This window comes from Papilio xuthus, unplaced genomic scaffold, assembly GCF_000836235.2.
Source record: "Papilio xuthus unplaced genomic scaffold, Pxut_1.1 DF826938.1, whole genome shotgun sequence".
Lineage (NCBI taxonomy): Eukaryota > Metazoa > Arthropoda > Insecta > Lepidoptera > Papilionidae > Papilio > Papilio xuthus.
In genome coordinates this window covers 5,045,246-5,072,088 of record NW_013531711.1, presented here as the reverse complement: position 1 = coordinate 5,072,088, position 26,843 = coordinate 5,045,246, and the positions used below count along the sequence as shown (strand labels likewise).

General features: G+C 32.0%; 3 protein-coding genes across 3 annotated transcripts; all 3 read left to right on the top strand.

Moving 5' to 3' along the window:
- Positions 1–4,283: 4,283 nt before the first annotated feature.
- On the top strand, positions 4,284–9,524 carry LOC106121628 (uncharacterized; the record flags this gene model as incomplete). The annotated part of the gene is given in 2 exon segments (NM_001312418.1): positions 4,284–4,453; positions 7,945–9,524. Coding segments are annotated over 2 exon segments (1,293 nt in total). The 3' UTR covers positions 9,223–9,524.
- An 8,187-nt stretch (positions 9,525–17,711) lies between these two features.
- Positions 17,712–25,788, top strand: LOC106121811 (uncharacterized; the record flags this gene model as incomplete). The annotated part of the gene is given in 3 exon segments (NM_001312132.1): positions 17,712–17,737; positions 17,820–17,869; positions 23,273–25,788. Coding segments are annotated over 2 exon segments (2,232 nt in total). The 3' UTR covers positions 25,487–25,788.
- Positions 25,789–26,340: 552 nt separating this feature from the next.
- On the top strand, positions 26,341–26,817 carry LOC106121589 (uncharacterized). The gene has a single exon (XM_013317302.1). It carries the CDS (start codon positions 26,341–26,343, stop codon positions 26,815–26,817), a length of 477 nt encoding a protein of 158 aa, XP_013172756.1.
- The last annotated feature ends 26 nt before the right edge of the window (positions 26,818–26,843 follow it).

The following is a 26,843-nucleotide window of genomic DNA, read 5'->3' as shown; positions in this document are numbered from 1 at the left end:
TAGCATCAATATCTCAACAAAAATTCAGTTTTTAACAATCGGTCTACTTTCTTGTGCTACTGAAAACTATACTTTATCGTTAATGCGTCTAATATATTGGTAAAATATAGTTGAACAACGATCATACGTAAGTGTTGGAAGATCTTTATATTTTTGGTATTTACATATATGGCTCTTTGATAAATTAGATTTGATAAAAGTGATTTATATTCATTTCTTATATGTAAAGTTGATATGATTTGAAATTTGCACCTATGGTTTTTGGTTTCGTAAGTCGCCTACACCATTGCGTGCGAAGTCCACGGGAAAGCGCTGTTTGTGTTGGCCGTAATTATACACCACGTAGACCTAATAATGTCGTTATAAAATATTCTAATAATTTGTAACATACCAAGGTTATGTAATAAAAAAGGCAAGCGTGTATTCAAAATCTTTTCGAAAAATTGGTTTTTAAAAATACGTAATGCAAAATACAACATCAAAATAATGTGATTATTTTTATTTCGGGTGAAATTGTTCTAAATTAGCGTTACATAAATTATTCACATAAGAAATTCAATTATAATAATTTCTGATATTGTTTTTAAATAGTATAGTAGCGGTTTAAATTGACTATTTAAATTATTGAATCATTTGCATAATTTGTTTTGAGATTTGAATACGATTCAAAATTATCACTTGATATTTATTAAATCATCAAGTTCGAAACAAACTAATGTCATATGGGAGCAAAAGATTCAGGGACGAAAACAACATAAATAATCTGACACTTTGATCCAAGCTACGTTTCGATATTTGCTCTACATGACTTTATTCTTATTCTAGAAAGAAATTAATCGTATTTGAAGGTTTGAACACTTACTACGTATTGCTTAGGCCAATGTCGTTTAATTTAGTTATAGCGCGGATCATATAATGTTAAGTTGTTCTATGGTATTATTTATTAACTACTACTCTCTACGTAGGACATGGTTGGTTTGTTCGCATTGCTTAGAAAGTGAACAAGTGAAATCGATCTGTACAGGACAGGTCCAATGCAATTTCGCTTTGCAATATTCCGGAAAGGGCCTTTGTGATTTCAATATTACACATATCTGAAGTATTATTTATAGGGTGTACCAAACAGGTATTGTCAACCTTTTTATAAAAGAAAATGACTCATGTTTAAGAGATGAATCATGCTGTAACACATATTTTACAAAAAACCCCTTTGCTCTGTAGATCCAAGTCTGTTCTCGGATTTATTGTTTTTGATTTTATTGTAATATTATATCATTAAAGTTTCGAAGACCGCTGCCATAATTGCAATACGTAACTGCAAAACAAAAGAAAGATGTACGGAATCCACTTCGTGAGGTAGAGTCGTTGTTTTTCAACGTGACTTCGAAATGTAACAGAAATAGTTACACGCTTTGATTGTTACGAAATACTTGTAATGCGAAATAAATGAATCCAATTTTAGGCTCTATAGCCTAAACCAAACAGTATTCTTTGTATATACTCTATAGTCTACGAACGATGTATAAATTTTGTTTTGTATTATTATTTGTTTATTTTTTCAATGTTACGACCGAACAATTTGAAATAGTTCGCTAAACCAAATAATGCTATCAGTCTTAAGACTTAAAAACTCGACGGTTTTGAAACATATACAATGATGAATTAGTAATGATAAAATCTGATGTAATATGTAAATTAATAAGATATATGACTTTAAAATAGTAAAATATAACAGGCTAATGGACAAATGACTTACATTAATTTTAATAAGTGTTTTGAAAGACTCTTGTGTCTTAATATTCATTAGGTACTTTTACTTTTATTAATTTTCTATATAAAATTCGCTAGATCTATTCGTGATTGAAACTCTACAATGAACCACATATGTAACTTGTAACATGTAAATCTATGTTTAAAGGATAATGGATGAATGGATGGATAAACTAGTGGATATTGTATAGATGTAAATGTTCTCTTGATCACTTTTACAACTTTAACGATTTAACAAGCGTAATTTAAAAGCATAGGAGTGATACAGGCGACAAATATACAAAAATGTAGGTTGCTAGTCAACTCACCTATTGAATGATTCTGATGTCCTAGTTCTTCTGTCAAGTCTATTTCGGAAGTGTTTCGCGGATTTTCGGACAGACAGAAATAAAAAAAAAATTGGATGTTCCTTACAAGAAACGCAATGCATCATGTTTTTTTATAAAAGAAAAGGGGGCAAACGAGCGGCGGGAACAACTACACCCATGGACGTCTGCAACACCAGAGGTACTGCAGATGCGTTGCCGGTCTTTAAGGAAATGGTATGCTCGCTTCTTGATGGGCTGTTTGTTTGTTCTCAATTTCATTAATTGTATTGATTTAGTTTTTCTAGGACTGGGAATACGTGAGACTTAGAACTAGTAGAGCCGTAATGTAATACATGTTTAGATACAGATTTATAAACCACTTCGTTTTCGCAATTTATGTCAAAAATAAAAATTACGATACTCTGTAATTCTCTTACTTCATTCCATGTGTACAGTAACATTACAAAATAATATTTTACGGCTAATAATGTAAAGTATTTTAGCGCAACAAAGGAGCGACAACAATGAAATACCAAATGAAATGTTTTTCTTCTCATCTTATTTCATGATATCTGGGTCGGTTACTTAGAATGAAATATAAAAAAATATATTTCCTTGTTCTTTTAAATACACTTTTTTTAAGTATTATATTATTTTTTATTTATGTTCAGAAATAGTTAATTTAAGTAACCCAACATCCGAAAACCGATACGTTACATTAACATTCGTTCATTTTATACATTTAACGATTGGGGACAATGTATTATAAATTTTATAAAATGCCATTGTAGTGGCCAGGATTATTAGGAAAGCCTTATTGAAGAGATTAAAAAAACTCTTTTGTCTTGCGTATTTTGTCACTACTAAAACATTCACCATATCTTCAAAATGCATGAATACTATAAAAATAAATAACCAAAATTATTTAGAAATGTAATACGGTATGTAAATACTATGTTTACATTAGTTATAATATATATTTTAAACTATTTAAATAAATACAATGCAAATGATTTTTTAGTTATTTTCGAAATAAGAGAGTAGAAAATTTGTTTACATTTATTTTTAAATGTTATTAGTATATGTTTAGATTTAAATATAAATGTATAGTAATAATATTAATTTCATACAAATGACACATCTAATTTATTTTTAATTATAATTATAATAATATAGTAAGTATATTTTTGTAAACTATAGTCGTATTTCTTTTGTTTATATCAATAAATAAATGATTAAGCAGGTCAAGTATGAGTCAAGATCAATAACATATTGTATGTTTTTTACACATGCGTTTCCACTAACGATATAAATGTAGACAACATATTGTTAACTCTGTTTTTAATAGGGTAGAAGAGGATGATTATATTATGGTTATGAATGATGTAAAATTACCCTACAATGTATGTTTTGTATTTTTATATGAGTTTTATTATTATTTATTATTTTGTTTTTAAAATTACATTCATTAAACAATAGATATAAATATAAAATGGCTGTACGCTGGAGCAGTTCCTTTCAAATGTTTTATTTCTGTCACATTATAAAGATGTTTTATAAAATCTAAGTTGGGAACAGTATTCATAAGACTCTTAGGTGGAAAAAAAGGTAAAATGGTGTAGATATGTGTTTATTAAAATATCAAAAGACAACCGAGTGTATTTTATCAAACGGATATCATTACAACAGTGACTATTACGCAAGATATTAAGTTATTATGTTATTAAGTTACATTTTTAATTACTACGTTAGATTGAGTGTTTCGATTCCCACCGTCATTTAGTAAGTAATCAAGTAGCCTTCGATGGGAACTCGCGTTCTCATTTGTATCAGTATTGTGTACTAATAAGAGGATATTACGATGGATTTGCACTTCTCTAATATGTAGAGTAGTGTTGTATTTAACATCTTGTCCGGCGTTACGCGCGACCACTTACCTACTGGCGTGCCCGCCGAACGCATACGTGCTAGGGAAATTTAAGAAAAAAAATCAAGTTTGTTTAATTTTGTTTTTAAAAATCTTACCAGTTTTTTTTTAATTTTTTAATAAATATTTTTTAATGAAAAATTGTAATTGTACAATTTATGTTTACTTAGTCTCGTTCTAATAATTATTGGTGTAAATGTAGCGTGTAATAGATCAATTATGATGGTCAGTGAGTTGTGTAGTAAGAGTTTTAACAATGGGTTCTTTTAAAATTATAGAGCTTTGACTGCGCATGGTGTGGTCGGTTGCATCGGATGTGAGGACAGTGCATTGGAACCTTTGACTCCTCGGAATGTGGAGGGCAGGCTGCTGAGGTTGCCGTGGAAGACAGTGACTACGACTTGTGACCCTCTCTTTCTTCAGTTACAACACGATGATTCTTTTAAAGGTAAAATTTGATAATATCATTATTCTAGTTAACCTACTCTATATTTAAATTCTAACCGTTGGTTTCTGCGACCTAAATTTCTATATTAAACATACCGTCCCAACAATATGTTTTAAACGGGGATTTTGGTCTCAGAAACCCACGGTAAGTTATTTTAAATTAACTGAATTTAAGGTTATTAAATTGCTTTAGGTCATCGAAATTTTTAAGTTTGTTTCTAGATAAGTTATTATAGAAGATTTGCTCGGTAAGAATAAGCTTAGAAGCTTATTATTAAGTACATATGTATGTATAAGTAAATACCGGTGCTTAAAGTATCGCTTGCTTTGCGCCATTAAAGAAAAGATGGTGATTATAATCATTTTGTTTAAGTGGGTTATAAGAATGTGTGAGTTATTTTTAACCTGTGCGCCTTGTATGATATAACACACTGTAACACTTTTAAGGGAGCTTACGTAATAAGTTGTAAATGTATGTTACAAAATTATATCAGTTCTTTTTCACGTATGGCAGCAAAGAGTTTTTGCATCTCTTGGCGCGAAAATTATTAAAAAAAATTGAAGATTATTGACAAAGTCTTGACTAATCATGTCTGTAACTTAAGCTAAGTACAGTTTGAAGAAAATAATTGGTTACTGGTACCATGTGATGAATTCCAAATTACTATAGTTTCGGAACATTGGTTTGATTGTTAATAGGGACAAAAGTCTTGCTTAATGTGTTGCGATAATTCGTTACGATGCTACAGTTTAAATATTCATTGTATTATTTGACTCATTAACACAAAAATACTGAATTTGCATAATTTCACCGACGGTGCAGCTTTTTTATCGATATCACGTGGGCTCATCATTAAATTAAAAAATATAATAATGTTACTGCCAGTTTAATGTTCACTACGTTACCTAATTTTACAATTTTGTTTTAGACTTAATAAATTTTAGTTGCATTTTCCAAATAAAATAATTAGTCAAAGTAAGACATCAGTCAAATTAACAATATTTGAAAAATAACATGTGTCCACACATGAGAACTATGTAATAGTAAAATTATAAAACCTAAAGATTACAAATTCACTTTAAAAAAAGCAATATCATTATTTTGAATCATTCAACGGTTGAAGCCAAATTAAGAGATATATATTTTAATGTATACAAACAACTATGAGGTCCAGAAGGGGGCGTCATATGGCTAAAGGAAAGGGAAACAACTACAATTTATGTTAAATATTTAAAACACATAAACAAAAAAAAAACATCTTTTGTGCCATCCCTAAGATACCTATTATCCAAGGTTACACTTTGTCACCTGCATTTGATTTCATAGGAATTACATAACATGACATGCTATGAACCATAGAACAAAAGTTACAAAATAAAAATTTCAAACTTATACCATTAGCCTAGATTACAAAATTTGAATGAATTTTGAATTCATTTTAAAATAATCAGTCGGTCGGCCCATAAGACTATCGTTAACATATTTGATAAGAAATTAAAATTTGAGTTCTAATATTGCTTCCTTGTACTACGAAATTTTTGTAGGGCAAAGTATTCTAGGTCAAATGTTGACATAGAGCCAAAGGCTTGTTTGATATAAAAGGTGAATTTAAACACATAAAAACCATGGTGTCAATATGAATTAAACCTATTAAAGAGTTTTCATGATATTTGATATTAACATTTTATAAATTTTGTGGGCCTTTAACGTCTAAACTTCACTACTACTACTAATTTGAACAGGAGTAATTTAGATTAAACAGGACATCCTGTATATTTACTTACTGCAATATAAACTTGCTGTTTCCCGCCACTTCATTAGCATGGTGAATAAATTGTCAAATGCTCCGTTCCCAATTATTTGTATTAAATCACATTTCAAGTAACACTACACTACAAAATGAAAAATATTTTTACAGATTTATTTCTATAGTAATCCATGCAGGCTCTACTAGCTCTAGGTCCTTAAATATTCGGTTATTCCTATTAACAGTGTGGCCAAAAGTAAAAGAGTACAAAAAAATTTACTATACATAAGATTAAACGTTACCGTAAGAGGATACGTTAAAGAAAATTGTTAAGACTATGACAAATGAAAATCGTGATTGTTTTTTTTTAATATATGACTCAAGTCTGGGGCACAGTACATTCACTCACCACGACACATGTTTATCAATTTTAAAAGCGCTATGCCGGTCATAGACTTTTTGAAACGAGGATCACTCAAGAGAAACACTTGGCTAAAGAGGTTTTTAAATATTAAATGTATTTGAAGATGATTAAATTTTCTTTACATTCTCAGTAAGACTAAATCAATGGCCAAATTAAATAATCGGAAGTAAACACAACACAAAGAAAAAAAATGAAAGACACGACCTCTTGAGACATACAACGTAATAATAATATATAGTTCATTAACCTACAGCTATTTTAAAATAGCAATTTTTGATTTTACTGTCTTGAAATATTACACTTTTTAATATTCACCATTTAGACAATCCTTGTATTTTTTGGTTGTTTAAAACAAGTAAAATTTTTGCATTTATATTCAAACAACGTTTCGCAAATCGACATTAGCATCAACGACGCATTACGGTTAAGCCACAAAATTACTATCACATACAAAAACTTTAAAATAGAAACTAAGTGTCACTTTCCAGTCCGAATAATTAGAGGTCTGGTTGTTATTACCTACAGTTTTTTTAAACTAACTGTCACCCGCGATTCCGTCCGCGCGGTGTTAAAAAAAACTTAATTAGTAGCATATGTGTTCTCCATCTATGCCAAATTTCTGCAGGATCCATGTAGCCGTTCTGGAAATACCTTCAAACAAACATCCATGCATCCATCCATCTAAACATTCATATTTTTTAATATTAGTAAGAAGTAAGATAAACGAAATGACAAATAATTCATTAGTTATCATAAACTTTATAAACTTTAATTAGTCATGTTCTGTGTATGACTAAATTATTTTTATAACAGTCATTTATATTGTTTGTATAACCAGCCAGTTTACCATTTTATGATATAATTATTAATATATTATATGACGCTTCTTTTTATTTTAGAAAAAGAAAGATATGTATACAATGTTTACAGCGTTGCGTGAAAATTCCTCTGCTTTTTATAATTTAATTTATTCAAATATCTTTCGTTTAAATTTTCATTCTTGGTTATAATTTTAAGTAATAGCTTAAAATAATCGGAATTACTCGGTAATAGCAGTATGTGATTATTGAAAAAGTTATTTTAAACGCTTGCTAGGTATATGCTAGGGATAGATAGAGAGTAAAAGTAACAAAGCGGCATTCAACATAGGCAACCTGTTTCGTAATAGGCTTTAGTGTTTTTTGCCGTTCACCTGTTTGTGGCATTTATAGCAGGCGCGGCTACATCGGCACGCCTCCTCTCACCATGTTTGGTCGCGCAGAGACACGCGCCGCGGACATCCACCATCATTGGAATTCACCTGTTCGCTTTTACTTTCAGATCGCACCAGTGTTCTTTCTCGTCCTCCTCGTCGGAGCGGAGAAGAAAATTGAACTGCAAGACATCGAGGAAGATAACCTTAAAAGCGAGAAAGAAGCAAATTACGACAACGAATCGTCCGAAGATTCCGATGATGTTGGACGCTTCGAATATTTGAAGAAAGGACTCTTGCGGTACTTCAAAACCCCCAATCCTACGGCAGCGTCTCCCCAGCGCTACGTCCACCAGTACGCCGTAACTGAAACTCAAGAAAGATCTGCCGTTACGCCCGCACCTCTGTATAGCCAGCCAGGGGCGCAGCAAGCCATGGTAGGCTATCTATCTAATGTACCGATGCAAATTTATTTAGTTCCACAGCAATATAGCGGATCACCCGGCACCACAAAGAACTCTCACCACGGGCCACAATATTTGGGACAGAACGTTAACCAAATTGCACATTATTCAACTCATGAAGGGGAACAACCGGCACACGTATCGCCGAGTGTGAAGGAACACGTTCCGCCTTACTCGCCTCCTGTCACCTACGTGTCATTTTCATTGCAGCCGACTGCGCCTCCAGCCGTTGCGGCTGCGAACGCTGCCTCTTATCAGGAGCCTCTCGTTCAATACCAATCTGCCCTAGTACCGCCTCCTACACCTGCATCTAGTTCTCACCATTTAATAACAAAAGCGTATTATTCACATGACTTAAATCCTCAAGGACAGGGTGAAGACGACCCGCAAAATGTTGTTGAAAGTCAAAATTATTATCATCCTCAAACTGATGGTCCTTACATCGAGTCTCAATCTCAAGATGTTCATCATTATTACAACCAAAGGACACCTCTCCGTGTGAATAGCAATTCCGAGTTACCCCATCCAAGTCCGCTTCTCTTAAAACCTCCACCATCACACCTGTCCCACATTCCGAAAGCTTTGCCGATACATCGTCCCTGGAGTAAGCCTGTCTATAATAGTGGACGACTTGGAATAGGTAGCATTGCTCCCAAGGCCATTGAAACATATGGCCCTATGTTTAAAAGAAGACCGACATCTTTACTTGATTCCTATGTCCCATCGAGTCTCCAAATTGAATACTTAAAGAGAGGTATTATAAAAGATCCATTGGTGGCGTACGAGGCGTTATCAAATGGTTTCAATTTAGATCATTTGGAGCCAAATCCTAGATATTACGAAACTGGTTTCTTGCCGAATCAAGTATTCCATACGGCTGGAGGAGGTTCATTTTATGGACATTATAAGAGATCACCAAAAGACAAAAGATCAGGAAGTTAGTTTCTTACTATCAAATGTGATCAAGTCATAACAATTGAATAAATTTTATTTACTCTATTTAAAGTCTGAAATACATTCTAATGTAGGATATCAAAAATGTTAACTTAGCATCTGGACATGATTGAACGATAGAATTGCTTTAATTTAAGTTAAGGTTATGTACATAATAATAGGAAAAGAGTTTTATTGGAGTACAAATTAAATGTACGATCCTTTAAGGCTTATTGTTATTCTATGTTAGTATTAGATAAAAATGTAATTGTATGTTAATCGTTAAAAATAAAAATATTTTAAATATTAAAGTGTTTTTAATTTTCAAAGTTATAAAAGGTTTTAGAAGCCCTCAAAGGCTTACTATAATGTTCTGTCTTATAGCAGGAAGATATTGCTTAGTGGATTTTGATGGGCGGTGGCATCATCATTCCTTGTGTCCATTATCAATTGTTACGACCATGGGAACGGATTTATAATGGCACTTTCATCTTTGCTGCAGTTGCGGAGAAACCACAAACACTACCTGCTTGTGGTTTCCTACTCTATAACACATTTAAAAATAAAACTATAGTCATAAACTTGAATATTCTTATGCCTTAATACACATTGATCCTTCTTGCAACAAAATTTGGATCGGAAAATAAAAAAATGCTTAATAATTGTGGTACGGCATAAAAAGTGTAGTAAGCTTTTAATTCAGGAATATTTTAATTATACGACAGAAGATTTAAGAATTTAACAAGTGAACTTCTAGTAATTCATCAATTTAAAGTTGTACGAGCTTTGCGTCTTATATTAAGCGCTTACGATTCAGCAAAAGCGTGTCAATATTAGAAATTAATATATAATCTAAAAAAAATATATTCCTAAAAGCGACAGGATTTATAAAAAATTGTATTTATAAATGGGAAACGAGTAATCAATTTGTATATCCTTGCATTGGTGTCAAAAATCACTCTGAAAGTAATATTACAAAAGGAGTAACATTATTTAACAAATCTAACTAATTCTTAGACACATTTGAAAACAAATGTTAACACTTTCTCTTTGGCTAACGTGGCCGGAGTAACTTGCATATTTATTTCATCGAAATAAGCTGTTTTGAACACAATTTTTCGGTAAGGTTTGAAAAGCGCCATCTAGCGATAACTTCCCAATTTGTTAAGAGAAAATTAACGTAAATACTCAACTACAGTGAATCGTAGATGGTCGAAAAATAGATGGCAGGGGAATATTTTAGGTACCTAACTGATGTGTAAGTGTAAAGTTACATAAATCAAACCCTTGTCACCTTGTTCTAAATAATAGAGACTTTATAATGAGAAATTAGTGAAAATCAGAACAAATTGTCATTTTTTAGAACATACAAAAATATACAAAGTTCGATTTGTAAGATCGCCCAAAAGTAGTAGAAGATGGCGTCTACACAGAAAATTATCGAAGGAAGTTGTTAGAGATTGGACAATGATAGTAATAATGAGACCTGATACTAGATGGCGCTTTTGCTAAAGTAAAACACAAAAAAAAATTATGTGAATTCGATCCTGGCAAATAACATAAACTAGAAAAGCTAAGAAGAGTCAGTAAAATAGACAAAGAAAACTATTTTTTAGTAATGTACAATATTTTTACCAAGTCAGTACACGCGCTTTACAATATTTTGACATGGCAATAATGTTTTTGTTTGAATATTGCGACAGTGGAAACACAACGATGTCGTTCTAGCCAGATAGTAATGTGCCATAACTACCCATACTACATTTTATACTACGCTAGATTTTCCACGCACGAATATGTAATTTAAGATGTGTACACTATACTACGCATTGCTAATTTATAAGCCACCATGAATAAGGCCTTTCGACTGTGTACAGTCACCGTTACAATATGTTCTGAATAAATCTAGCTATAAGGGCAGCTATACACGGACCGCTTTAAGCAATCGACAGGGATAGCCTTATGCAGAACAGTGTTAAGTAAACAGTAGTTATTTGAAAAACGGGGACTAATTTAATTTGGAATTTATTGATTGTGAATTTAAGGTTTTACCTAAGTCATTTCTTTTTGCAATTTCGATCTAGACCAAAATACACTGTATACGTTTGCTTTTCATAAGTTGAAAAAGTACATAAATAATTATAATTTATTAAATTAAATACAATAGTTTAAATTTTAAACGCTTCGTGGAGCTAAACTAATTGCGTAAAATTATAATATTTACTGTATTTATGCAATTTGACCTGCAGATTTAAGATAAGAATATTACTACTCTCATTTATTACTCAATATTGTTTTAGCTAAGTTGAATATAATGTTGCTAATTCTAAGACCGTGAAATACAGTTGCTACAGTTATGGTCACACGTTACTTCCATTACAATAGAAAATTAAAAAATTATAATGCTTCATTTCATCAAATGTTTACCTTCAAAGTCGAAGGTGTTTTGTTTCAAAACAAATAGAAACAAAAAGGTTCCGAAATCGCATTGAGTGTAAATGTAGTTGATATGCATTAGGGTGGTAATATTTTAGATTAGTTTTTACTGTAAAAAAAAGTAATAGACAAGTCAATTAAAATGAATCAGATTTAAACAATGATTACTACTGATTTATATTGAAATAATTAGAACACTTACAGATGTTACACCAGGTTTTTTTGTTAGACCATCTGTCGCCCGTGGCTCCGTCCGCGCGGAATAAAAAAAACACATAGTAGACTATGTGTTCTTCCAGACAATGTTCTTCATGTATCCCAAATTTCATGAAGATCCGTTCAGTCGTTCTGGAGATACATTCAAACACATCCATCTATCCATTCATCTAAACATTCGCATTTATAATATTAGTCAGAAGTAAGATAAAGTCTTACTTTAAGATGAAAAAGGAATAGCAAGTACCATAAACCCTATGACTGTGACTTATATCTAATAAAATGAAATTATTAGGTGTATTCCGTGAGGTTATGATTTATCCTAGCAAGTAAGCTTACTCAACAGCTTTGCTTATTTACAAATATGTGCATAAGAAATTACAGTCCTCATTAATTTTATGAATAAATCACTAAACCAGAAGCGTAAGCCAGTGCAATATTATTACGTATTTATTTTGACACTTTTAAATATGCATAAAATTAGCAATTATAGATACACAAACTTATCTGACCTGGTGAGCACAATTCACATTAAATTATAATCGCTCATTAGCGTCCTCTGGCAATGTCCTAAAAAATACAAAATCATGACTGTCTTGGTTTGCTTTTGTCTTGTATGTTAAGTTCTATGCCTAAGCAGTATTAGACATATTTTCTGACAGACTTAACGATGGCAGATACCTCTCTCACCGGGTCAGGTGAGTTTTCCGGACTGTACGATATTAGTTTCGTTATGTGACAAGTATAAATGTTGTCCAATTATATCGTATGAAATAAAAGCGCTAAGAAAGTTTATAATATCATTGAAACAAATGAGCAATTTTTCTAAAACTCGTGTTATATAAGACATTTTGTCGTGTGACAATTTAGTGAGATCGTTCAAACACACGAGATCATAAATAGCGCAATTAAAATGCGTCTTCGGTTATTACACCCGAATTCATGCATGCAAAGGAGTACACAGATGCCGCCATCAGTGAGAAAAAGTGAAAACGCAGACTGACGACGCTCCGCTCGCTAGACGAGGCGTGCGTCATCCTGACACTGACGTGATTCTACGAGTATTGTTTTATTCACACAACAAAACAAATTCGCTAAATATTTTTACAAACTTTTTATTGGTTTATTTAAAGTATTTTTGTAAGTTTTGAAACGGCAAATTAGTTAAGTATTAAGTAAATATATTTTAATAAGTGTTAAAAAATTATAAGACACCGATATAGAGAACATTCTTAGTCTCTACTGTTAATGAATTTCAGTTTATTTCGAATCATTTCATAAGAAATGATTAATTACTTATTTAGCACAAAAGTCTTTTGTTTCTATCTCATTATCTCTATCTAACTAGCGGTAATAGTTGCATATAAAATAAAGAAAAAAAATTGTACACTTTGATTGAAACGGATCCGTCAAAAGTCGGTCTTTAAGCCAAACAATTCTAATGTCTTACAAACATTACTTCCTAATATTTTAACTGTTATCTAACATATGTTTATAAATATTAGAAGTCAGACGATTTGTAACTATTGCTGTGACATGAATAATTAGTCACGATGACATCGAATGGTAGCGAGGATCAGATTACAGATTTACAGATTTTTACTATAGAGAGAAATGGTATGAAGCTAAATATACAATTTTACACCTTTAAATAGAATTTTGAAGTAATATAGGCGAAAATACTATAGGCGCATTTTTTGAAAAATTCCATTGTAACGCTGACAAAGAACCTTAACTCGCTTTAATTTCCATCCAAGTTGTCAAAAAATATTTAAATTCATTGATTAATAATTTATGTAAATATTGGTCATTTTATTAAAAGCTTTGATACACTTGTCTAAATATTATAGTCGTAATAAAGTGATTTCATATAACATTTTGCTCACGTAACAATTAATTTCTGTCATGTTGAAGTCTTTACCAAAGTTTACCGTTGTATTATAAACAAGCCATATAGACATTCCTTAGCATTCACAACTTGTTTGAAATTATTTGATAATAAAAGTCAGTCCAATTAAAACATTGAAAAGTCAGTTAAATGTCGAATTTGGTAATAAAATTTGTTAAAATGGCTTAACATTTCTTTTTCACCGTAGAATTTCACTATGGTGATACTTGTACTGCCATCCCTTTCATTTTATTTGGAAAATTAGAGACTTCAATATCCATAGTACAAGGCACGGCTGTAGAATTCTACGGTCTACAGCAATGGTAACCATCAATAATTTAATTTATGGTAAAATGGAAAGTACCATTCTTTACAAAAAAATGTAAAAAATACGAAAAAAAAATTACATTTTAACAAATTCATGTAACAATGATTAAGCATCATCAAATGTTAGAGTCATCGTTTTCACTTTTGTTTCCATTTATAGATAAAGCACTATTATGTAGATGTACAGTAAAATGAGAGCGTGATTTGTAATCGTATTTTAAGGTTAAACTATGCAAAATCTTAACAAATAACCAACAATGCTATTCAGCTATTTTATTGAATAGAAAATTATCGTGAGTGACTGCTATATAAATATTGAAAGTATGCAAAATTTATTGATATGAATTAACACGCTACTTTGTCATCTGATCGTATAAGTAAGTCGTCTAGACATAAGCTTTTTGTATAGTTTATATAACCTTTACAACCTTAACCTTTTCGTTGCTAATTAAATTTATATTTTTGATTACAATTTTTTTTATTCTTAACGTTATGCTTACTTTCGTATAAAAATAAGCATTTCGAATTGGAAATATTTGTAAAGTGTTTTGTCTAGACCGTAATATTATCCAAAACATGACTTAGAATTATAAGAAATTTTATAAATGCGAATGATTAGATGTATCAATGGTTGTCCGTTAGAAGGAATCACTGGAACAGCTCAACAGATCTTGATGAAATTTTGCATATATATAGAACATAGTCTGGAAAACACATAGGTTTACGTTTTTAGTTTTTTATTTAATTTCTCAATGACGGGGTCGCGGGCGATAGCTAGTTAAATATATATGTAATATTTGGTTTCATAATTTTTTTAGTGATGACTGATCTAAAATAAATAAATAAAACTATGTATTAGTGTCGACATGCACGTAAAAAGTTGCACTTCGCTAAATCTCGCATTTGTGTTGCAATGTAAACATTTATGTATTTAACCTTAATTTGCTAATAGCAAATTTATTACGATTTTCTGTGAATTTAAACATTTATAATGTTCATTATATTCGACCACTCTTTGTTATAATGTATCCTTACTTATTCCTCAGGTTAGAGACGTTTGTAAAAGCCCCTTAAGCTTTATAATCATTGTTCTAAATTCGACAATAACTGAAAATAGCTTAATGCACTTATTTTCCATAATAACTTTAACAGAGTAAAATTTCAGTTTTTTTCAGCAATTTCCTCAGAAAGGTATTTACGCTTTACATATTAAAATAATGATTTAGGCAGTTTCGAATGCCTAAAACCCTATAAATTTCGACTAACCGTGACATTAAAATAAAATTTATGAGGACAAATAAACAAAAAGTCATCATTTCGTGACGATATTAGAGCACACTAACACTTTCGTAAGTGGAATGTTTTGCTCAGTTGTATGCATAGTTTAAGTGGCCCATCTGCTTGTATTACGTAATAACGCGTTATAAAAGATATCATTACAGTCCATAAGAAGCTGTTTGTATGTTAATCATTGTTACAGCACTTAATGCATTACGATGTAATTGCATTGATGCATATCTAACACATCAACATTGTATATAATTTTTCAGTTACATCAACAACTATCAATTATTCTAGGACGTTATATAGTTAATTTTGACAGGTATTAAACTGTTAAGACGAGTAATGTCTTTTTAGACTGTTGTACATTTGATTTATTAATTATCACACTTGAAGTTTCAATGGCTATTGAGTTTACTATCATTCAGTTACTACTGACTTCAGTCGGATCGGATACGAATCTTAAATATTAGTTAAAATAAAAGGTTTTTTGATGATACTTATTAGAAAATCATTTTTGCTGTATACATATATTACTTGCTGTTGACTGCACATGATAAAAAAACTTAATTAGTAGCCTTTGTGTTCCAACAAACTATGTTCTACATGTATGCCAAATTACAGAGAGATATGTTGAGCCATTTTGGGGATACCTTTAACAAACATCCATCCATTTATACAAACATTGGCATTTATAATATTAGTAAAAAAGTATCGTTCCATAAGCCTTGATTGTCAATTTCGACACGAGACTTGCAATGTAATGATCACTCAAAACTTTTGATGCTATTCATTCATAAATAGACTATCCGAATGTAATTAGGAATACACATTAGCTTTTTACCTTACTTGGATATTTCTGATGTTAGCGGAATACAAGAAATACTAGCTAGATTCGTTTTTACTTTCTAAACGTATAATTTGTTATATAGTTGCAATGCTTAGCATTATTACGATTTAGAATTATTTTATAATATTAATATGTTACGAGAAGAAATACATTTTAATGAAAGGCGGAACTATACTAATTAACAAATAGAAAATAACAAAATTATGAAAAAGAATTAATCAATAACAGTAACGCTAAAATCAATATAGTTATTACATTTTTTTATAAGTAAATTGATTAGAACAATTGTGTCGACATTAAAACGAAGCTTTTTAAAATTTGATGGTTAAAAGTTAAATATGCAGAGTTAAAGTTGTAAAAGCATTTTTTATCAATTTTAGATTTGCACACAGTATATGCTTGCAAATTACAACGCGTAAAAGTGTATAATTGAAAAAACATATCCATTGTTCATACAGAGAAAGTAATATATGAATAAACTAGTAGAAACTCAGCCTTTTAATTAAATAAGGTTCACGATTGCACAACGTTAATTTTGTTACAAGAAAATGTTTCTTTTCTCTATAACATGATCACCATGCGAGCGGCTCTCAAAACAACGGTGGGTTCCCGTCATTGTTACTGAATATACATTACGTGCAACAAACAGCGGTACATTTACGTGATGTAGATTGAAGCGATGGACTGACGAATTATATTCGATACGTTTGCATGTTTTGTCAACATTTCAAGACATTGAAAGAGACACTGTCTGAAAAAAGCTACATGTTTAACTAAAAGAAGACGCGAGAGAGGTGTGACAACCGCGCCATATGGGGGTCTATAATCTCTGCCTACTCCTCTGGGCGACGTTTTTGTTATGTGTTAAAATAAATGTCAATGTTTAGGTTTATGTAGACTTCATATAAACATTGGAAAAAGCATAGTTAGCAAATAGTTGGCATGAGTCTACTTATATGTAAATAAATTGAAAGCGCCACTGTCTATTTATGATTGATTCGCTAAACACAGGTGCAAATATTTTTGTAGCGCAGTTGAGTGCTTCAAATCACCTCCTCTTAAAATCACTTTTTGATATCATAGTGATAATTAATACGCAAAATAAATAAAAGCACTGCAGCTTTAGCATTGTGTATTTTTGATCAAATAAGTATTTTATTTATTCGTAATTTTTTCTTCTGTTAAGAAGTTAGAAGCTATTGGACTAAGTAAGTAAATAAGTAAATGATCATAGCTTGCTTTATGATCTCAAAATAGATAAAAATAATGAATTTAAAATATTTTAATAGCATTTTGGTAATTTTTGAAATTTTTATAAAAACTCCTGAATTATACTACAACAATAACAGTGCGCATTAAAGTTCAGCGTATGTATTATATCAATGTTTGTAGTGTGTGAGTGGTTTCGGACTGGCGGAGGCTCGCGGCGCATCTTACGAGAATGTTTCCGAGGTATAAAAGAAGGTAACATAATGTTTCGCGGACCCATTGCTCTACACACGCAGCGGAACACCGAAACACACCAGGTAACAGTGACGTGCGTTTGTGAATGATAGTGTTGTGATATAGTGATGTGATAACTTATTGAGATCTGTTTTCTTTTGACAGATAGCCGCAGTGACACGAACGAGAACGACAAAATGCGGTGGTTTATATTGGTAAATATTAACATTAATATATTTAAGTCCAACTTCAATGCAGAATTAAGCATAAACTAAGTAAATGTTTTTCTTGACATTTTTATTTAGTTCCTAGTATTTAAATAGTAAAATCGAATTTACAATAGGTTATCTTGGTCTTAATGAATAAAGTGGGAATGAAAAGATTATGATAATTTGTAACTGTAATCTGTGCTTACCCAATATCAACTAATTGTTCATTTAACGCTGGTAAGAATACTTACAAGTAAGCAATCAAGTTGTGAGTATTTTTACTAGCTTTTAATGAAGGTCCATAGTCCCTGCTTACCCCTCTAGGTTACGGGAGTGAGTTATGTTCTTGTTCCAACTACTGAAGATAGAATAGTTTGTGAATTAAATTTCTTTGTCACTGTTTGAACATTCTTGAAAGGTGAAGGTCGAATATAGGGTCAAAATAATTACTCGTCGAAGTTCATACATACGTCACATGGTTTGACATCATTTTATTTGAAATTCGGGTGACTTTAAACATAAATAGCTATCATAAATAATCATAAAAATGATAAAAGAATAATAGTTGAAATGGCAACTGTTCGAGCCATATCGTCGTTTGTCAATGACTACTAACTACCGATGTAAGATGTATAAAGGAGTTTTAATAGAATTTAGCTTTTTATTTTACATACAACGATTTGAAAAAAGTTTTATATCTAGAATTCCAATCAGATAAAAGAAATTCGATCGTAAAAGTTTGTTTTATGCCGAATCTAATTAAAACTACCGGTGACAAAACCGGTAAAACTTGTTAAATACTTTCCAATGTGATTAAAGTTTAAAAAACGTGACATAATCGTACTTGACTATATAACATGTAGATGTAGAGAAATATATCAAAAATAAAATAATAAAAAAATATAGATCATGAACTTTCGTACAAACACATCTCTCTTTAGGCACTCCTTAAAATTCAATGTCAATGACATATTGTTAGCACGTGAGCCACCGGATGCGATCAGTTTTGAAATTATTAAAAAACAATTTGTTGATGGAGAAATTTTACTACTAAAATGTGAATGTTATTCTAATAAACATTTAAATTGAATATTTAAACATGATATAAAAATTAATTAGTATTTATTTCATTATGTCAATTAAAAAGAAAAAAAGTTGCAATAAAAATTACAATAAACGAAATTATACACTTTTCGTCATTATGAATACTATTAGTATAGTTATTAACAAATGTAATTTTCCCGTACAAAAGACATAAACGCGTGCTTAACTTAATGTGTAAGATTAAACGCGTTGATGTCTTTTGTTGCAATAACATAAATTTTCATGTTTGACAATTATTATTTCTTATGTAACCTATGGTAGGAAACATATATAGTTGTTTATATAGGGGCTTATGTTTCATGTCTTAATAAACTTTCTATTGTGTTTACCAATAAAACAGGAATAAACAAACAGTTGACAATCATAGTATGTAATCATTTATACATTATCATGAGACCTATCACAAAGTAAACTTCCATAGACAATAAATATCCACTGTAAAGAGTTATTTTATGACTTTCTTTTTGTTATGTTGTATATTTAAATGATTTTTCTTACAGAAGTTTTAATGACTGTTTATTATTACACAGCTAGTAACTATATAATGCTATAGAGTTTTTGCGATCTGACCTATTGCAATCACTAAAGCAAAATTATCGTCGAGTCTTTTTAGCGAACTTCAAAAGCGTAATAATGTCAGCTACAAAAACGTAACCTTTACTTCAATTTTTTTTATTTATGAGTCTTAGGCACTTTAGAAGTCCAAAATATTGAGCTAATTACTGTAATACCGCATACTTGTAACTTTAGCGTAAATTTCCTTCACTTCATTAATTATTTATGAGCAAGTAATGAATTACGCGGCATGCTGTAAGTTTACTTAATTTAGCATAAAATTAAAATAATTTACATTATGCCATTCACTCACTTCGTAATTATTCATATTTGCAATTTGCACCTCCTAGTTTTAGTGTGACATAATGATTTACAGCTCCGAAGTTTAGTTAACCTTTATATACATACTTCACTAAATAAAACACTTATCTAGGTAAAATAGATGTTGCAAAATTAAACTTATTCAATAAAATCCAATTTAAAAATTAGCCTGATAGATTAGGCTCATAATATATAAAAACCTAATTGAACTGGGATTGAAGAATCTCATTTTTAAATTCAACTTTATTAATGCGACACAACATGCATGTCTGCTTTGTAAGTAAATAAAGTAATTCAAACGACATTTGTAAATAACAAAATCATGCATCACCGCAATAGAAAAATGTATTCATTAAAATATAATTGCGTTCTTAAAAAATCGTGCTTCAGATGTTTTTCTAGTGCGTTAACAAGAACAAAAACAAGTGCGTTAGTCAATATTTCTTTTGCAATCGTATTTTTTGACAGTTGTTGTAATTGCATATCAGTGGTCAGTAATGATAGCCCTCTGCAATATCTCGTTACATAATAAAACGTTGATGTTGTAGTACAGTCTTAAATTGACATTTGAATGTGAAATAAAGATGTAATCTTCACCTAGTTATATGAATATGCTTAAGAGTACAGCGGAATAATTTATACACTTTTTAAAATACTAGGTGTCGCCCACGACTCCATCCGCTCAGAATAAAAAAAAATATATATTGATAGCCTATTTGTTTTTCCAGATTATGATTCTCCATCTGTGCTAAATTTCATCAAGATCCATTGAGCCGTTCCTTAACCTTCTCTAACAAACATCTACCCAAAATTTCGCATTTATAATATTAGTAAGATAAGTTATAATAGATCGCGGGCTTTTTACCGCATGTAATCAATTAACTTAAAATAATTCTAAATATAAAGTAATAAAAAAATAAACACTCTAATTGAATGGAAACAAGAATCGAATCCTGCATGTAATTTTGCTAACGGAATTTCATGTAAATAGGCATCACCCGGAAATGTGTGCTATAAATTATATTATACAAATGTCACCATATTATGCACAAAGTATTGCAGCTCCAAAGATGTGGAGTTTAAATTAAATGTGAATATATATTAAACAATTCGCTGATGAAATTTGACCTTTAATTGTTATTTTTAATTTACTACTAGTTAGTAGTACTAACTGCAATTAAATTTTTAAAATGAATTCTATGGGTATTGGTTTAAAGTTTATGTTCATACTTTACTCGTATTAATTTATACATCATTTAAATAATTAAATTGTATTTTATCCTATAAATTACGTACAGGAAACGTCGGTCTGATGTCGCAATTCCCGCTTGGACTCGAGTCCGATGCACTTTCTATTTTATTCTACGTCGATTTAATCCGTTAATGCTCACTTTCATCTCGCATTACTCCGACGCGCACGTAATGGTCAACTTCGTAAGTCTCCGCACATGTTTCTAAGATTTATTAACTTTTAAAGTGTATTTTACTACAGCTGTATTTTCTAGATAAAAAATACTATCGTGTGAAAATTATGTGATCACAATTGTGTCACTCTCTAATGTTAAATTCTCTTACATCTAGTTTTGAAAAGGAGTAAAAAACACACAAAAGGACTTTATGATACCAAATAAAAAAAAAATTTTTTGTTTGAATTCATCAATAGTTTCAAAACGCTAATTTATATATGAAAAATACATATTTAGTGCTCGTATCTAAAAATTTTATTGTGCCTTAAATACAAACCGAAAATACTAATTTGAAAACAACATAAAAGTTCCAACTCTGAAGTAAGCATTTTCACTGAGTTAATTTGTTATGTATGAAAATTGGTTCATTAAAGTTTTAAAAAATGTAATCAATCATTATAATTATATTTTAGCAGACGGCTACAAAGACAAACAGACATACAAGATCAGTCTTTGATTATAAAACTATCAATCATAATTAATCAATTAATATTATCGTCGTTCACTATAACAGCAATACTGAGGTTGACTTTAATTTATTTTACTACTTGTTTATATTATATATTCATTAATATGATTAAGCAAATTAAATTTCTCTTTCACATATTGTGTTATTTCAGATTAATAATATAATTTTTTTTATGGGTATTCTAGTTTAATTTGACAAAAACTCATAAAGAAGCTTATCAAGACTAGAAAGAAACAACAAATAAGGCTTATTATTTTAATATGCAAATAAATAAAATGTAACAGTAAAAGTAAGCAATGACTCGTCGATATTAAAATTGATTTCGTTTGTAAAATATATGCAATATAATATTTTATTAATACTTGAATTTTACTCGATAATTTACATCCGTGATCATTAAATAATCATAAATCTTACTAATATTATAAATGCGAATGTTAGGATGGATGGAGGGATCGATGTTTGTTTGAAGGTATCTCTAGAACAGCTAAACAGATACCGCTGAAATTTGGCATAAGTGTAGAACAAAGTCTGGAAGAACACATGGGCTACTATTATTTTTTTTTACTTCCGCGCGGACGGAGTCACGGGCGACGGCTAGTATTCAATAAATAACTGCCACTTGTGTATGGAGAGTTATGCGTAATACTGCCGGCTCCTGCATGTTTATTAGACAACACATAGCTTTAATAGTGAGCATCATACAGGTCATTGAAAGTAACGGAAGAGGGAAATATAGTTTTCACTTTCAAGCAAAATGCTTAAATAGCATTTACTGTTGGTTTCATAAGGTCATATACATAGGAGACGGAGTTTACATAAACATAACATAAAATCTCTGGGAATCGCGATCTTGGCAAATAAAGAACAAATTACTTATACCGGAAGCAGTGGTGACCAACTTTCAGGGCAAAATATACTAATTTATAACCTTCGCCGGTCAAAGGGTTAAAACAGGCGTTTAAAGAGTCAATCTGCATTTTTATGGAGTATTTATTTCTATATTTACCGAAACTATGTCTTGGATTTTATTCAGAGTTAGAGGTAATAGTATAATACTTATATAACAAAATTGTACTCTAAGATAATGTACACATTCAAATCGTGACTTACAAAGATAGGCAATAAATATCCGATTATACCGTACGTGCTGTTTTATTTATGTTAGATATTTTAGTTTAGCATTATTTATGATTTTTATATTAATTGTTTAGTTGTTATAAAAGTGAATACAGTTTTCACTTATTATAATAGTTTTATCTTACGTAATTACAAGAAAAACTACATAAACGGTTCCGTTAATAAACATACAATATTTATATAATAAAATTTATGCAATGGTAGATAATATCTCCTTATTCAATGATTAGATGCAAAAACGAATAAACATGTGAACAGGAAATGTAACCTGAAGATATCTTAGAAATATAATGAATCAGTTTAGAGATACGAATAAGTTCGTGTATTTAACAGTTGTAATTAATTTAATTTCAGATATTGGTGTGTGCTGTATTAACAAGAGTGACTTCGGAACCGGACCCGAAAAAATATAAACCCGAAGATGCAGATAAAGATAAAAAATCGAGCGCAACTTTAACTAACGATGAGAAGAAATTTTTAAGAGAAGTCGAAGAAAAGTTCGGTATAAAACCTCAGGTTCCTGTTGAAATATCAAATACAACAGACGACAAATCAACGTCAGCAAATATAACAGAAAAAACTCCATTACCTGCTGTTATTGCAATTGAAATTGTTAACGATACAAACTCCTCGTCTAAAGGAAAGAGAACCATTGATGCAAACCTTGGTTATGGCTATCGTACCAACGAAGGGTACACGTATACTTATTTTGGAAAACCAAAGCAAGAAGAAGGTAAATTTATGATTTACCCTTACTCGCAACAAGATTCGTCTGAAGAGTACAATGGACATAGTGCTGAATATTCACAACAATCTTCAGGACAACAATCTCACGCAACCAGTGTAGAAATTCAACCATCACGGGCATTCGAACTAGTGTCGGTAAAAGATGAACATTACAATAATGATAATTCAAAGTCTGTGGAATCCTCACCGGCATACCATGAAAAAGAAACGACTACATTCCCATCGACTCTGTACACCACATATAATGGCGAAGGTCTGTCTGGTTTAAGTGGCCACTTCCCAAGATTAATGTCAAACTACTTCGTTAATCCCAAGCAACTTTTGAACAACCCTCATTATCAAAGTATCGGCTTAAATCAGGATCATTTAAGTACAAATGGTTTAGATCAAAACAAACCTGTTGTACCAGTTTTAGTGCTAAGAATACCAAGTTCGTATATAAAAAATCCTACTGCAGAATTGTATGCAAATTTGCCCAGTAATTACCCTCTCTCACACTATTTAAACAATGTCAATTTACAAGATTTGGTAAACCAATATTTTAAGAAAAACGGTTATGACTCTGCACCTCAAGTAATGGCGTATCAAAATCCCCAACTTTCAACTTCCATCACACCAACAGTATCATCTACATATAGTGCTGAGCCACAACAATATTCAAATCCTCACGTGCAACCATCGTATACTCAATCTGATTATTCCGGTGTGCAATATTCTGGAGTAAAACCTGTCATGGCCAAATATCCCTCAACCTTTGGTAGACCCAAATATTATAGTTCCCGAATTCAATCTCAGTACAGAAGACCTGTTCAGCAACCCAAATATGAGTACCGATATCAATATGTACCCCAAACACCAGGCCATACACAAGCTTACTATGGACAATCCCTTCAAAAGGATCCTCAGGTATCAACGGTGGCTACATATGAACAACAGAGTGATCTCGCCGCTTTAGCCACGCCATCTGCCGATACAATCAGTAATACTGGTCATGGATCTTCTCAATATTCATCAAACTATGATGGCAAAGTCATTTCAGTTCAATTTGATAGTAATACACCGTCGCACTCTTCACAGCATGCAGACAATTCCAACATCGAAACACCGCAATACGATTACTCTAAGGAAAGTCAAGAAGCGTACAGTCCTCAACAAGCCCAGGACTATTCTGGTCAATCTATATCAGACTATACATCTTCTCAACTCGGAGGATATTACGCGCAAAAGCAGATAGAATCTACAGAAACAGTAAACGCATATCCATCACATACCCAAAACACAGAGCAAGAACAGCAAACCTACTCAGAGGTTAGTGCTACCCAAGGTTACGATTATCCAAAACCTAGAGAAGAATCAGTTGGTAATTCATATGTAGTCCCCGAAACGTATTCAAATAAAGACCACACTATCGCTACAGTTCTACCCTTCACCTACAAACAACCTAAAAGACCGAACACTGCGACTGTCCAAACAGTCAGTTATGTTACTCCTGAGCCATCATCTAAATATCAATCCCGTTATAGAATAATGGTGCCACAAACTATACTGAAAAGTCAAGATGAGAAAGTTACTTACGTTAATTCAATGCCAATGCATTACACTAAAGTAGGATATTACAATCAAGATTATAATTCTGAGGAAAATACAAAATATAGCGTTGGAAATTATTACAGTGCTCCAACAAATAAACATAAAACTGGATCATATACTAGGAACTATCAAAATTATCTTAAACGTATGGCAAGGCCTGATAGTAAAGCTGAAGGGTCATCGAACTCCTCACGATCCAAGAAATCAAATGATAAGAAAAAATCATCATAATAAAATAGAAATTATTAATTTTATTATAAGATTCTTTGTATATACGAGTCAAAGTTACTAATGCAAGTTTTGTATTGTTATTTGTAGTTTAATTAATGTCGTCTGATGTATATTAAGAAGAATTCAAAATGTATTTTTGTTAAAGAAAATTTATAGAAATACGTCTAAACGATTGTTGTATTCTAATAAAAAAAACAGCATTATTTATTTCTTAGGCTACATAATTGTATGTGGCCGTTAATGTGCAATAATTAATGATAAGAACGAAAATTGTAAGAGTTTAAATAAATTGTTTAAATAAATGTGTCTTTATTTAATTATAAAATCCCAAGAAATTGTTCAGAAATACATATTTTCGTGCTTGAATTGTTTGGGAATTGCTATTTATTTTATTTATTGAGTTCCGCAATATTTTCTAGGACAAATCTCTTTTTAAATTAGTAATGGCTTAAAACGTCTGTATTAGTTACAAAATTATTGATTCTAAATGAAAATTGAAGATGTTTAGAAATATTGTTTAAGGAATCTATATAATAATATTTCTATATTGTTAGACTTTTATGAAAGAAAACAACACAAATTTTCACAGCCTAAAGTAAATATAACTCCTCCTCCGCAGGCCGTAACGCATTGTTGCGGCGCGTGCTTGCCGGGCCTACCGTACGGTAGGCCACGCGGCGGCCTGCGTTTTGGCCGGCACCCCGCCTTGGGAAATAGAGGCGGGAGTGCTGGCTGAAGCCTACTGGGCGCGGGCGGAACAAAGAGCCCGGGGCGAAGTAACGGCCCCGGAGGAGCTCTCCCGTGCCCGGGAGGCGAGGAGGAGGACGACCGTGGAGCTCTGGGCGAGTGGCCTAATGCACGCCGAATATGGCGTGCGAACCATAGAGGCCATTCGCCCACAGCTCCCGGAATGGTGTGGGAGGAGCCACGGGTCCCTCACCTTCCGTCTGACACAGGTGCTGTCCGGACACGGCTGTTTCGGGCGGTACGTGTGGAGGATTGGAAGGGAGGAGACGGCGCTGTGCCATGGGTGCGGCGACCCGGAGGATACGGCGCAGCACACGCTGGAAGTGTGCTGCGCCTGGTCAGAAGAGCGCCGCACCCTGGTGGCGGCGATCGGCGACGACCTCTCACTTCCCGGCGTTATACGCGCCATGCTAGGAAGTGAGAGGTCCTGGGACGCCGTTGCCTCCTTCTGCGAAGAGGTGATTTCGCAGAAGGAGGCACAGGAGCGGGAGCGCGAGGGAGACCCCCTGGCGCCCCCGCTCAGACGCAGGAGAGTGGGGCGGAGAAGGCGGCAATATGCCGCCGCCTTCTCCTTCCCACAATAGCCCTCGGGTAATGGATGCGGGGGAGT